At 38.0% G+C, this 12,979-nt stretch overlaps 1 protein-coding gene across 2 annotated transcripts in view; it reads right to left on the reverse strand.

The window, feature by feature from the left end:
* Positions 1 to 2,160: 2,160 nt before the first annotated feature.
* The window catches only part of PEX7 (peroxisomal biogenesis factor 7), a 40,635-nt gene continuing 29,816 nt past the window's right edge, over positions 2,161 to 12,979 (reverse strand). For both annotated transcript variants that reach the window (XM_068184864.1, XM_068184863.1), the window contains exon 10: positions 2,161 to 4,826. In XM_068184864.1, coding sequence (XP_068040965.1) covers positions 4,758 to 4,826 — 69 coding nt within the window. In that variant the 3' untranslated portion in view covers positions 2,161 to 4,757. The remainder of the gene's footprint in view (positions 4,827 to 12,979) is intronic.

Raw genomic sequence — 12,979 nt, forward strand, 5'->3', positions numbered from 1 at the left:
CAGGACAGGCAGGGTAAAGCCAACAGGGCAAGGTTTATAAAATGAAACGAGGTACACATTAAGAATGAGTGTCTGAAGATGAAAACTGGTAATGCAGGAAAAGAAACCATAGGTACTGGAGACCAAGCCTGGTTTCAGAACCCACTGGAGAAATTTGCCAATACATTTACATCAACCTTTATTTGGACTCACCCCAAGCTCACCTGCAACACAATTTAAAGAAAAGTGTGGATCACCTTGACAGTGTTTGCACATGGGAGAAAAACAACTCATTCTGCCAGGTAAGTGCAGAGGGAAAAAAATCAGACTGTGCTTTCTGGAAATACTGTAGTAATTTGGACTATACCTGAGTGTATCCTCTGGCAGAAATAATTTTGTCCCCTCACCTATTAAATTATCACTAGAGAAGTGAATCTCTGACATTGCAGAGTATCAGGCTGAAAAACTGCTTTGGGGGATAAATATTTCCTTGACTGAAACAAAAAAACCAATGTATCAGAAACAAAAATTTTAATAGGCTATTTCACTTGTAAGGACTCTAGAACGATCATCCTAGTCCAACTGCCTGACCAATTCAGGGCTGACCAGAAATTAAATCATGTTGTTAAGGGCATACTCCAAATGCCTCTTGAACACTGACAAGCTTAGGACATCGACCACCTCTCTAGGAGCCCTGTTTGTGTCTGAATGCCTGCTTAGTAAAGAAACGCTTCCGAATGTCCAGTCTAAACCTCCCTGGTGCATCTTTGAACCATTCCCACACATCTTGAGTCCCAAGGGGAAGAGATCAGAAGTCCCCTATCCTCTTGCTCTCCTTGGGAAGCATCAGAAAGTGATGATGCTTCCTCTCAGTCTCCTTTGCTCCAAAATAGACAAGCCCAAAGCCCTCAACCACTCCTGACAGGACATGCCTTCCAGCCCTTTCACCAGCTTTGAGGTACACTGCTGGATGCATTCAAGGACCTTCACATCCTTCTTAAATTGTGGGGCCCAGAACTAAATGGAGAAGTCAAAGAGAGGCTGCACCAATACTCAATTTGGAAAGTCAAGTGTTCAAGCAGCAAATCCTATCTTTTGGAACTCGCCTGTGCTATAAGGGCAGCTTCTCTTGCAACATCTCTCATGGTACTCCTAATTTTAATATTGTCTATAGACAGGAAAGGGAGGTGAAGAAGCTGTTGTCCCTTACCAAGCCACCCTTTTCTCAACATGGATTGAGGCCAGGTTCAGTACTAGTCTTCCACTGCCTCTCCACCACTCCACAGTTAGACAAAGTGTTCTCCTGCTGGGGAGATTCACTGGGGAGGAATTGAATAAAGCAACAGGGAGACATCATCAGAGGTGACACAGCAGTGAAGGAACTTCCCCCACATTGGCTGTTCATGTGTCCAGAGGGAACAGTGGCTGCTCAGTTCATACACTGACTCTGTTATTTGGCCTGGCAGTGGGACAGTTCATAGCAATGAATGGCTTTGTGGTTCCTTACCTTAATGAGATGATTATGATACCTTAACTCTCGTCCTTTAAAGGATGCCCAGTTCTTCATTTCACCTAGCTACAATGTCACAGGTGAGAGGAAAACAAAAAATGCAGCAAATTGGTGTCTTTCTAAGGGCATAGATTTTTTATAATGGCTTCTTGGATGAAAATGGTAAAGACATCTATAAAATGTTTAATGGAAAATTTGCCTTAATTAGAGTCTACTGCAACCATCAGGTCTATCAGGGAAGAACTGTGTAGAGTTGTATCCATTCCCCATTCCATGACCCTGAGCACAGCTGAGCAGTACTACTGAAAGGCACAGCGCTGGCCTGCTTATGCAGCAAAATTTGAGGCCAGCACTGTACTTGGCTAGAAGAAAGAGATCACTTAATCACTGACACATACTCTGCACAAGCAGACACAAAGAATAATTTAAAATTGCTTTCCTTTATGAAAATGAAGATCTGAAGGGGCACACAGCCCAGTTGCATAAAGTTGCATAAACTATGCTCTCTACCAGTACAGGGGAAAAATGTGACCATCACCCAGTATTCATACATGAAATAAACCATGATTATGATACTCTTCTTAGAAGATACTCTCAGTATCTTGCACGGCATTTACTTGTTGAACAACATTTCTTAATTGGGGAAGTGAACACAAGAGTATAGCCAAAGATACTGTGTGCAATTAATTTAATAGCATTATAGAACAACAAATCCACACCTTTAGAACTTGATTAATCAATATGTTTCTTGAACCAAAGAGAAACCCAGACTTAAATAAAACAAAATCTTTCACAGAAGTAAGTTTAAAAGCAGAAGACATTACATGTTTTAGATTGTTGTTGTTGTTAACTGTTTCAGTAAATGAAAAAAAAGATTGGAAGCTAGTATTTTGGTCATAAAATAAGAAGTATTTCTTCAAAACAACTATAGCAAATATTCCCTGAGAATTAAAAATCAGCAACAACTATTGCCAAATTGTTTTTTCTGTTACAGTGCAGAAATGTTACAGCACATTCTCACCATTTAAAGATCACACAGCAAGATTAAAGGCCACAGTTTTTATTTATTATGTGCATCTTCTAGATGTCCTCATATTTCATGAGAAATAAATCCAGATACAGTAACCCTCAGCATTGAAGTTAACCAGGACATGAAGGGAGAGAAGGCAGCTGAGGAAAGATTTAATCCATGTGCTGAGTGTGCATGTTCAGAATTCCTAATTTTCCCCCCTGTGCTAGGTTTTCTAAGTTTTCCCTTCCAACTGATAAGCTATGGCAGCATTCTGGAATAACCCACTCTCTCTGTCCCCCCAGAAACATGCATATAAAATACACACCTGCCACCAAAATGTTCCACTCAGACAAGCAACTTGTAATCAAAGCAAAAAAGGGAGATAAAACAGAAGAGTGGAGGAACTATTGAAGTTGAAATAATCAATTTTAATGCCTAAAATTAGATTTTATGGCCCATGGTACTGCTGAAAGCTGCATGCAGCACAGCTTTACTTTGCATTATTCCTCAGCACACAGAATTAAAGTGCAGTAAACGGTTCAGATTTGGTACAGCACACTGTCATAAAAAAAGTTAAAATCTACTTTTTGTTATTAATTCAACTCAAAAAGGTGTCAGTCTGGAGGCAGTTTGCATTTGGCCAAGAAAAATACAAAATCCAACTGGGATACAAATTATCATGTTGTAGAAGAAAGTTTTTTCCTGTCCAGCCTATATACCCCATCCATATATGCACGTCTCTCTGTGGCTACCTGTCAGTTCCCTAGCTCTTTCTTCAAGATAGAACAAGCATTCTTTCCTTGCAATTTGCAGATCTTAGCTCAGCTGAATTCTTTCCTTCATTGCTTCAAAGCATCCAGCAGGTCTGGCAGTGTTTGCTATTGGTCAATCTATGAGTGCTGCAACCCAGGATAGAGCATTTATTAACAGCACACTATGAAAACCTGACCAGAGATCTGCAAAGACCCAACCTGCAAAGAGTCTTTTGAATGTAGTGGTAGGTGAGATAAGCTAACAGCAGAAAGGAGACAGTTTTAAGAAGATTAAAAAAATGGCTAGCAGGAAATGAGGAGAGAAGGCTAACACATACCAATGAGTGCTGCAGTACTATCACAGTTTGATCCTAAAATACTATTCAGAGGTGTTTGGAGAAACATAACATCTGAATATCTCTACTTGCCCCACAAAACTTAGATGGAAGTACCAGCATGTGGGCTGAGGGGTCAAAATGGAAATGCAAAGTATTCAACATACCTAGAACACGTTGGGCATATTGTAGTGCTGCAATAGTTTGGCCATGATGGATCTGCTATGCTTGTATCATGCAATTAATCTGCATGTATATAGGTCAACTGGTCTGGACATCAGTTCTCACTTTGGCCAGGCTGTCACAGGTCCAGAAACACTGGATTTATGGCCACATTCTACTTCTATTTCTTGGAAGAGCTTTCTAAGTGAAAATAGAAGACAAGTGTAATAGAAGAGATGGTTGCCCAATCTCTAAATCTTGAGGATTGTGATCCAATTAGTTTTGTATGTATTTCATTTTTTCAAAACCATTTTCTCTATTATCAGAGTATCTTTATACATAACTTCATCAACTCTTTGTTTTGCTCAAAGAGATCTAAAGGAAAAATATATGAAAATAATCTTTACCATCTTTGTGAAGCAGCAATCAGAAAGGTCAAACAATAGCTGGCTATAAAATATGACATTTACTGTCGATCAAGAGTAAATGCATCATATTGCAAAAGAAAATAATGCAACATGACTCACAGCAAAACATAAATGCATCTGGGTGATACAAACTTTAGTTGACATTACAGTACTTTACAGTAAAAAGCCTTTATTTTCTTTTCCTTTCCTTTTTTTTTTCTTTTCTACAGTGACATCTCAAAATACACTGCCAGTTACTTTTAATCTTTATAAGAAACAAGAAGATTCAGGCCTCTCCTCTCATCATTAGCCAGACAGATCACAAACTTGTGTTGGTCATTCAGCTCTGAAGACACCACTAGTATCTGCTATGGCCACTCTTCAGCCTCTGCGTAGCTATGGAACATTTTGCTAGCTCAAGTACTACCTGCACAGTAAACCAAGCCCAGAAGTCTCCACATGTTCAAGTGCACAACACTCCATTCAAGCAGTTCTGCTTATAAAGAGACACTGAGATTAGTGACATTGTTGACACTTTAGCACAAGTCTGGTTCTGGGGGAAGAGAGAAAGGTTCCTGGTGTGTCAGATCATCTTCTCTTCTAAACAGGAACTGCCAGACACGATGGAGTATAGATCTTGACTAGTTCGTCCCAAGCACAGTCCACCACCTACAAAGCAAGCAAAATCTATTTAGGTCTTTCACAAGTGTCATTTTTACAAAAACTGCAGGGAACTTAACGCATATTGTGGATTTAATATCAGTTGGTACTCTGACTTACAATGCTTCAAAATTATACAATAACTAAATTGGTTTTGAATGTAACAAGAGACTGTAACTGAAAATTAAATTAAGGAAGGACAGACACAAGTGCAGACCCTGCGATGTTTCTTCTCTTTATAGAGTCTTAGGATCCTTTCACCATAATATCTAACCATTTCATTACCAGATCTGAACAATCTTCTTATACTTGCAGACGCAGAGATTTCTTACAGACATTTTCCTAATGTCTAGTGCTGAGGAATGAATTATACAGGAAGTTTCCTGAAGAATTAAGCCAGAATTTCAGTCTCACGCTTGATAGGCTATGAGATCACTGTCTATTGTTGAAAAGAGAGATGTGTATTTGCTGGTCATTGAGATTTGGGGACCATAGTGTTGCTTCAAGCACTACCTAGACCCCCACTTGTCTGACAAGAAGTGGTGCCACTTGTGGCAAGGGCACTTTATAAACACAGTGACTGATTCGAGTATAACCACAACTTCTCTGAATTCAACGTCCCAAGCTTCATCCTAGATGTAGGCTTGAACTTAAAACCAGAAAACCAGAAGGTTAACCTATGTCCGTAGTGTTTAAAGATCTTAATAAATAACAACACTCCAAGGAAAAAGACTACGGTATGCTTTAAGTTTGAAAATTAATTGAAAATGCACTTCAGAGTCTGTAACAAAATGAAAGGGTTACCCACACTGACAATTACTCAAGAAGATGACCTATCATATATATTCACAAAATATTGTAGGAGACAAGAACTAAGGCAAATAGAACAAAGAGGAGAGCTACAGAGAAAAAGCTGAGGAGGTCAACAAATAAATGCCAACAAATCTGGCTGAAACCATATTGCATTATCTTTACAATGCCATTTCCAGTTGGGATCACAAAAGATACAGTATTGGATCCTCTGCACAACAAGCTTCCTTCTGCTGCAGCCTGCAATTCCTTTTCTCTTCTAGAGCCAGAATGAACAGCTGCACACTAAAAATTTGGAAATCCAACTACAGTATTTGATTTCAGACTATAATTAGCCCATTTTGTGTTTACTATACTGCACTATTGTTCATTTTTATTGCTTCCTTAGCTGGTTCTACTTAGTTATTTGAAGTGCTTTCCATATACATCTAAATGGGTCAAAAAAACTCTTGACAATATATCTGTCTATTCATACGACATAACAGAGCTTTCTGTAGCATAATGTTCTGCTGCATTGCAGTCTCTCAAATCATACCAAAAAGAAAATTTGAGTTTTCCACTAAATGCTGTGTAGAAGCTGGCAATCACATAAACTGCAGGTTTTTTACTATTCTCCAGAGCTACAGATCAATGTTCCATAGGAAATACTTTCTATTTTTGTACAGAAACAAGAAACAAAAATAACACTTGGAAAAAATCCCATGGGAATTCCCACCTGGTATCAATGTAATTAGCATCCCTGAAATCCCCTCTGAACAAATATAGTTATTGAACCATTTAATCTAGCAACACTTAAAATAAACAGGGTATTATAAGAGTTTGAAAAGGATCACTTGAGATAAGTTGCCCAACTCAATTCACTGATTAATGATACCACATGAAAGGAGAAAACATAGCCAGCCAACAGGAGGAAAACAAAAGCTACAGTAAGTAACAGTGAATCAAGTTCTCCTGTGCAGCAGGAAGTTTACAATGAAATACTGATACCAGAAACCTTGATGAAAATACACATGTGAAGTACAGAACACAGGTATCTATGGGAAACTGGGACACTACAGCATGGCAGAACATTAAAAAATTAATGACATTTCCATTTCTCCTTACTTTCTCCAAAATACAGGAAAGACTGGCAGAGAAAGGGGGCAACTGTAAGCTAGGAGTGCAGCAGCCAGCATTCTTTGATGGAGACTGCCAAGTGCCCCTTTGCAGTAGCTCAGAGATTGTCACTGCCTCAAATACAAATGACTAAGATGAATCCTAAGATGAAGAGAAGGACTTGTTCATGCAGCAACTGCATCAGTTTACAAAATGTCTTCTCTTGGCATTTTGCCTTTTATCTTGTGACCTATCTTATAGAGTGGTCTTACAACATTTTTAATACATACTTCAAAGCACTTTAGCCTTTTTTAAAAAATAAACTAACTGCTACTTAATTTAAATATCAAAACAGAGGTAGAAATTAAATTGGGATGAATGCTCATCCAGCACACCACAGTAAATAAATATAGTATCCAAAAAGGGGCAAGTTCCTAGAATTTATATTTTGATCAATGAGATGATGTTACTGACAGGTGAAGAAAGTCCTCTTGTGCTGGGAGGAAGACAAAGGAAAATTGAAAATCAACTCACAGTTGATTTGCACTCCTGATAAAAATCCCTCCATTAGGAGCATGAAGGGATGGAAGTTTGTCCTCCTGTAAAAAAAATGTCTGCTGTCTTGGGGACAAATTTTACTCTGAGACTCAAACAAATCTCACTGATTTCAGTTTTTAGGGAGTGCATGGTTTTTTGTTTTTTTTTTTTTTTTTTTTGCAAACTGACATGCCAACAGAGTGTAGGACAGTTTATTTCAGTTGCAAAGAACTGTATAAATTGCAATATCCTTATAATATTGACTATTTTGCATGGCATATTTTGTATGTCATGCAACTTCCATTATAATTTATGAATACTCTTGTAACTATAGAATGCAGTTTTACTATAGCAACTTTTAAGTACTGAAATGCAGGGAAAAGCAAATTACATTTATTATTTGTCTTTAATGCTTTTATTTCAGTAGCAAAGTTGTGGCACCAGCATATACACTAAAGGTACTATACTGTTGTTATTGCAGATTAAATATCATGCCAATTTATGTGCCAGCAAAGATACAAAAACAAGTACAAAAAATGGGGAACACTGTATTTCTCTTCAAATAAAGCCAGAAAAGCAAAGAAACAAAAAACCAGCAGCCAACCCAGAAAGCTAACTGCTTGACTAGAAAATCATAGCTCAACTCAGCTAAAACAGCTATCCTGTATTTTATTGAAATATTTATCCTTGTCCCAGAGTATAACAATGTTTTCCACCAACTGATTTAATACTGACATCCATTCATTTATCAGAGCCATTTCCATTGACTCACTAACTGATTTACTCCCTTGACAGGCCCTGTGTTTCCTATTCATCACTATCATCTCACCTTGCAATAGACTTAGACCTTTTCCAGCACCCGAGGGCAATCCATTCAGTCTAGTGCAATTACCTGCATGACATTCTGCCTCTTTACTCTTCAGAAGAAGCAAGAGAACAAGAGAAAACTCCCAAGTTAGCCACTAACATTTTTATTCATTACTTGAAGGCACAATAAATCTATCTGCTACCATTATCAAGATTAAATATATTCAAAGGAACAAGTAAAAAATTAAGAGTTCAATTACCCTTTATGAAAGGGTTTAATCAGAACAAAGAACAGTTCTTTCTAGATTACTATCTCAGAACTATCTTGGTGCCACTGAGTTTCCAGAGTGCTCATAATGAATCACGTGATAATATGTAAATGTGTCTGAGACCCATTGCTCATCTTCTCCCCATCCCATTTTCAAATGAGACCTGTCTTTTTTTTTTTCTGTAGAAGAGCCAGCAGAAAAAAAATTCAGTTCTTGACTCCCATTAGTTGTGTTTCCCTTCCTCTTTTAGTTTCTTATCTCCTGTGTCTTCTTAAACATAACTTAATGGTCTATTTATATCATTATTACATGTTTTTGAGGGATCCTGAACATCCTCTAAGCTTGTGGGATGGAGATTAATTGAAGATAAAGCAACCTATTAGGCTTGGTTTGCTACTCATCAAATTATTTTCACAGGTGAACATTAAAACTAATTGGTCAAGTGCATAATGGATCATGCATGAGTTTAAACTCATTCAATACCCGTTTTCTTCTATAAAATCTGAACCACTACTGTGGCCTGTTTGGTTAGAAGTTGCCAGAGTGAACTGCATGATGCCAACCTTTATGTGAGAGTGAAAGTAATGGGAGTTTGCAAATAAAACTTTTTCTTTTCAATGTGCAGTAACACCAATATTTTTTAATTTACTTTTTAAAAAACATACCTTGATTTAATTATTATTTCCAGTAAAGACAAAATGAAACAAGCCCCAGAGCAGAACTTCTTATAAAGATCTAGATTAAAACTAGAGTTATCAGAAACAGATGCTTCAAATGCTGCTAAAAAATACATTTATTTCTTAAGGAAAAAAAGAGATAAAAGACTTGAGGAGACATTATTTTTCATATTGCAAAGATATGTCACAAAGAACTGATATCAGAAGCCAAAAGCTCTCATCATTTCTTCTGTTGCTCTAACATGGGTAATGGGAAGATGACTTGGAAGTTACGCCACACATTTCTGAATGCAAGTCTTCCAAATGTGCTTTCATCAGTAAGTTGTAAAGGAAATGGAGATGTGAGTTGCAGGTTAGAAAAAAATCCTTGAAATCTCCACAGATTTGGTAGCAATTCCTCTGTACTCTAAAAATTAGGAGGAAGACATCACGTCTTCTAGAACTGGTTTAATTGATAAGTCAGTTTTAAGTTCTGTAGAAGGTACATTGGAACTGCAAAATGCCTTTCTGTGCTGATACTGACTTTGGTGACCCCAAATACAATCAATTTCCACCAATGAAACTGTTTTCTAATGACCCTATTCAGCCTTCAAATTCATCCTTCAGCTCGGAGTTAGGTTCAGTTCCTTCCTTTTGGGATATAATCACAAATAATCATAAGCCAAACAGTTTCAGTAACAGCTGCAAAATCCTGCTGTCTTCCCCTGAGTTTCACTTGTGCAATTCACTGGGACTTCTCAAACGCTTACGGGTCATGCAGGAGAGTAACAGAGAGTAAAAGATGGGGCTCACAGAAGTAGCAAGTATTTGTAAGCCGTTGCACCAAATAAAATGCACAAGCAATACATTTACTGAGTAAGAAAGTACTGTCTCCCATCCTTCCCAGTACTTTAGTATCAAAATTGATTTTCCTCTCCAAACAATTGCAGCTTTTACAAAATTGTGATGCCTGACAGAAACCTTTCCAAACACCAAGAAACTTCTGCTGATAATGGCAAATAGTGATCATTACTCATGAGTGCCTAGCTTTGACTTACACAGTGAAAGTTTAATTTTCACAGATTGGAAAAGACATACAGTAAGGATCACTAAGAAATATCTCCTTCTTTTAGCCCCTCCAACTCTGTAAGGTGTTCAGATTGGTTTAACACCAGCAGCTGGTGAAATCTGATATTTTCTGGAAAAAATCCACTCTGAAATTAGGTAAGTAGGATCTTTTTATCTCAAAGAATCAAAGAAACTGCATAACTTCAGTAGCATCCTAGAGAAGGACCATAAGGAGAGAGTAAAATGAAGTACAGATAGTGTTATAATTATAGCAGTGGCATTGCCACAACAGCTTGGTGGAAGCTATCAGGTCCTTAGTAATTAAGTGTAAAAGGTAACAGCAAGTGATCAAAAGAAAAAAAGCAGAGAGTATCTGTTTTTCTGTACATTTCCACAAGACGTAACACCACTTTTATACAGAACTATCAACATTTCTGGGCCTCTTGAGCATCCACAATTAATTTAAATGAACAGCAAAATACATAGCCAAACATACACAGCCTTACTAAAGACATCATGTGCATTTATATTTGGCTATACTGGTTAAGCCAGCTTCTTCTGCAGCCCCTCCTGTCCCTTCTGCTTCCCATGTTGGCACAGCTAATGCAGCACACTGCAAAAGCTGCACAAAGAAATGAGCAGAACAAACCAGCACACCAAAACTTGACAATGATCAAAAATTTCCCCATAAGGCTGGAATAATTTAGAACTAGATTTCAAGTTACCTTCAGGGCATGCAGGTCAAGTGTATATAGTTTGGCCATGGCCTCCGTCCAGCTAGTAAGAAATTACAGCTTTAAAATTTTAGTGATGCAGGATACCATCAGTTTAATGGGATCAACAGACCAATGCAGGCACCTCTTCTCAGCTCTAAGTACCACTGGCCAGGTGCAAGGAAGGAGCAGACAGTGGTTGGGCACAACATGCTGGTGACACCCCACAGCTTTAGGAAGAAGAGAGTCGAAGTTCAGGAAGGCCAAATCACAAGACCAGTGTAACACAGAGCACAAGAGCCACTGGTACCACGACTGTCTGCATAATATGGGGTGCTGTGTGTGTGATGGTTTAATCCCTGCCAGCGCCATGCTGCTGCTCATTCACCCCAACTCCACCAGGTTGCATGGGGAGAATTGCTGCCAGAAGGTTAGATAAAACAAGTTTCCTCCCAAACTTGTTGAGAGAAATAGCTATTTACATTGACAGCTGCCCTTTTGTAGTGCAATTATGATCCAAACACACACAATCACAGAAGAAGAAAATCCTAAGTGATCACAATTTGTGTTGTACACATGTTATTCTAAAACCTAGACTTCAGCAAGCATTCAGGTAACAGATCACTTTGAACCAGAGAACTGACACCTGGGTCATTCTCATTTGGAGCTGAACATTTTTAATTTCCAAACAGAGCACCTCAGCACGGTACACTGTGGAGTCCTGTTCTGATATAGCATATCACAGATGTCTAATGTGCTTTTCACATACCAAGTGCTCACTACACCAATTGCCATAACTCCCACTGAAAATGACGTATCCTTGCAGTTTAGGAATGTCACTGTTCATAGCACAGAAGTATAGAGAAATTGAAAGATTCCTCTCCTGTTCCCATTAGATACTTAATCCTGTTCTCAGCAGCACAACAGAAAGCCTGACTCAATGGAAATCAGTAATTTATACTTTCCACTGGCTGCTTTACAGAGTTCAGAACCGATGTGAGGTGTAGCTAAAGAAGATTTTCAGACAAAATTCAGAGTGTCAGGTTTTTTTACATTTGTGTTAGGCAAAATTGTTTTAGAACTGCAACAGAAAGGGCTGGGTATCTTTTTGTCCATGATTTAAATATTCATGATACATCTGTATTTTCTATTCCTTATGTACTTATGGAAATAATTTGAGAATCAAGACAAGAAGGGAATGTTTACAGGATCTGTACTTCTATCTGTGTCATTAATGGATTGCCTGAAGTTATTTAAAATGCATTCATGACTCCCATATAGCATTTAACCTATAACAGAAGAAAAAGGCTGCTTTTAAATAAAGCTGCACAAGTAACACCAAAGGAAGTTACCTATAGCATGTAAACACAGCAAAATACCAGGAAGAGATGGCTTAAAGGAGAATGATATTTTTATTCATCAGACCATTCACAAGAAAAGTAAATATAAAGAGAGAAGTAAGAAATCCAATGAGCTACAGGGCACAACTCCACTACATGGTCTACCATTACCAGCCCCAAGCAAGGAACAGTTTATAGCTGATTACCATTTCTGAGTCCCTACACACATCCTATGTCTCTCTAGTGTATATACAAGGAAGCAAACTTCCGTTGTTTTTCTTATCCTTAAACTTTGGAAAGAATTATCTGGTTTTTAAAACTGCATACTCTTAATGTTGCTGACAGGGTAAACAGATTTGCTCAGTTCTTAATACTACACACCATCACAAATTTAACAGATTTTTGGTGCTTAGGGTCTTGTCACTGTTCTCATGTGTGCCTAGGCTACTTTGGCTGAAAGCCGGAGTTGGGAGTAGTTTCTCCTAGAAAACATGCCTGGCAAACTTTCACATCAGCACTTGCAGTTTAACAGAGAAATACCCTGAATATCATGAGGATAATTTCTGTTAATGCTTTGCACTGCAAAATGCACATTTTTCTATGCACCTGAAAGTTTATTTGTTGTCTCAAATTTCTATGAATCTGATACTAACATTATGGTGGGGGAAAAAACCCCAAACCAAACAACATCTGATTAATAAAATTCAAAGCTTTCAAAAAACACCTACTTTACATAGAAGCAGATAATCCAAAATAGATACTAGAATATTTAATTAAGCACAAAGGAGTTTACTGTTTCATCTAGCTGCTACTAGTGGGTCTCTTCACATTCCTTATGATGAGATTTTTTTCCATGTTGCCTCCCTT

The sequence above is a fragment of the Anomalospiza imberbis genome, chromosome 3, assembly GCF_031753505.1.
Source record: "Anomalospiza imberbis isolate Cuckoo-Finch-1a 21T00152 chromosome 3, ASM3175350v1, whole genome shotgun sequence".
Lineage (NCBI taxonomy): Eukaryota > Metazoa > Chordata > Aves > Passeriformes > Viduidae > Anomalospiza > Anomalospiza imberbis.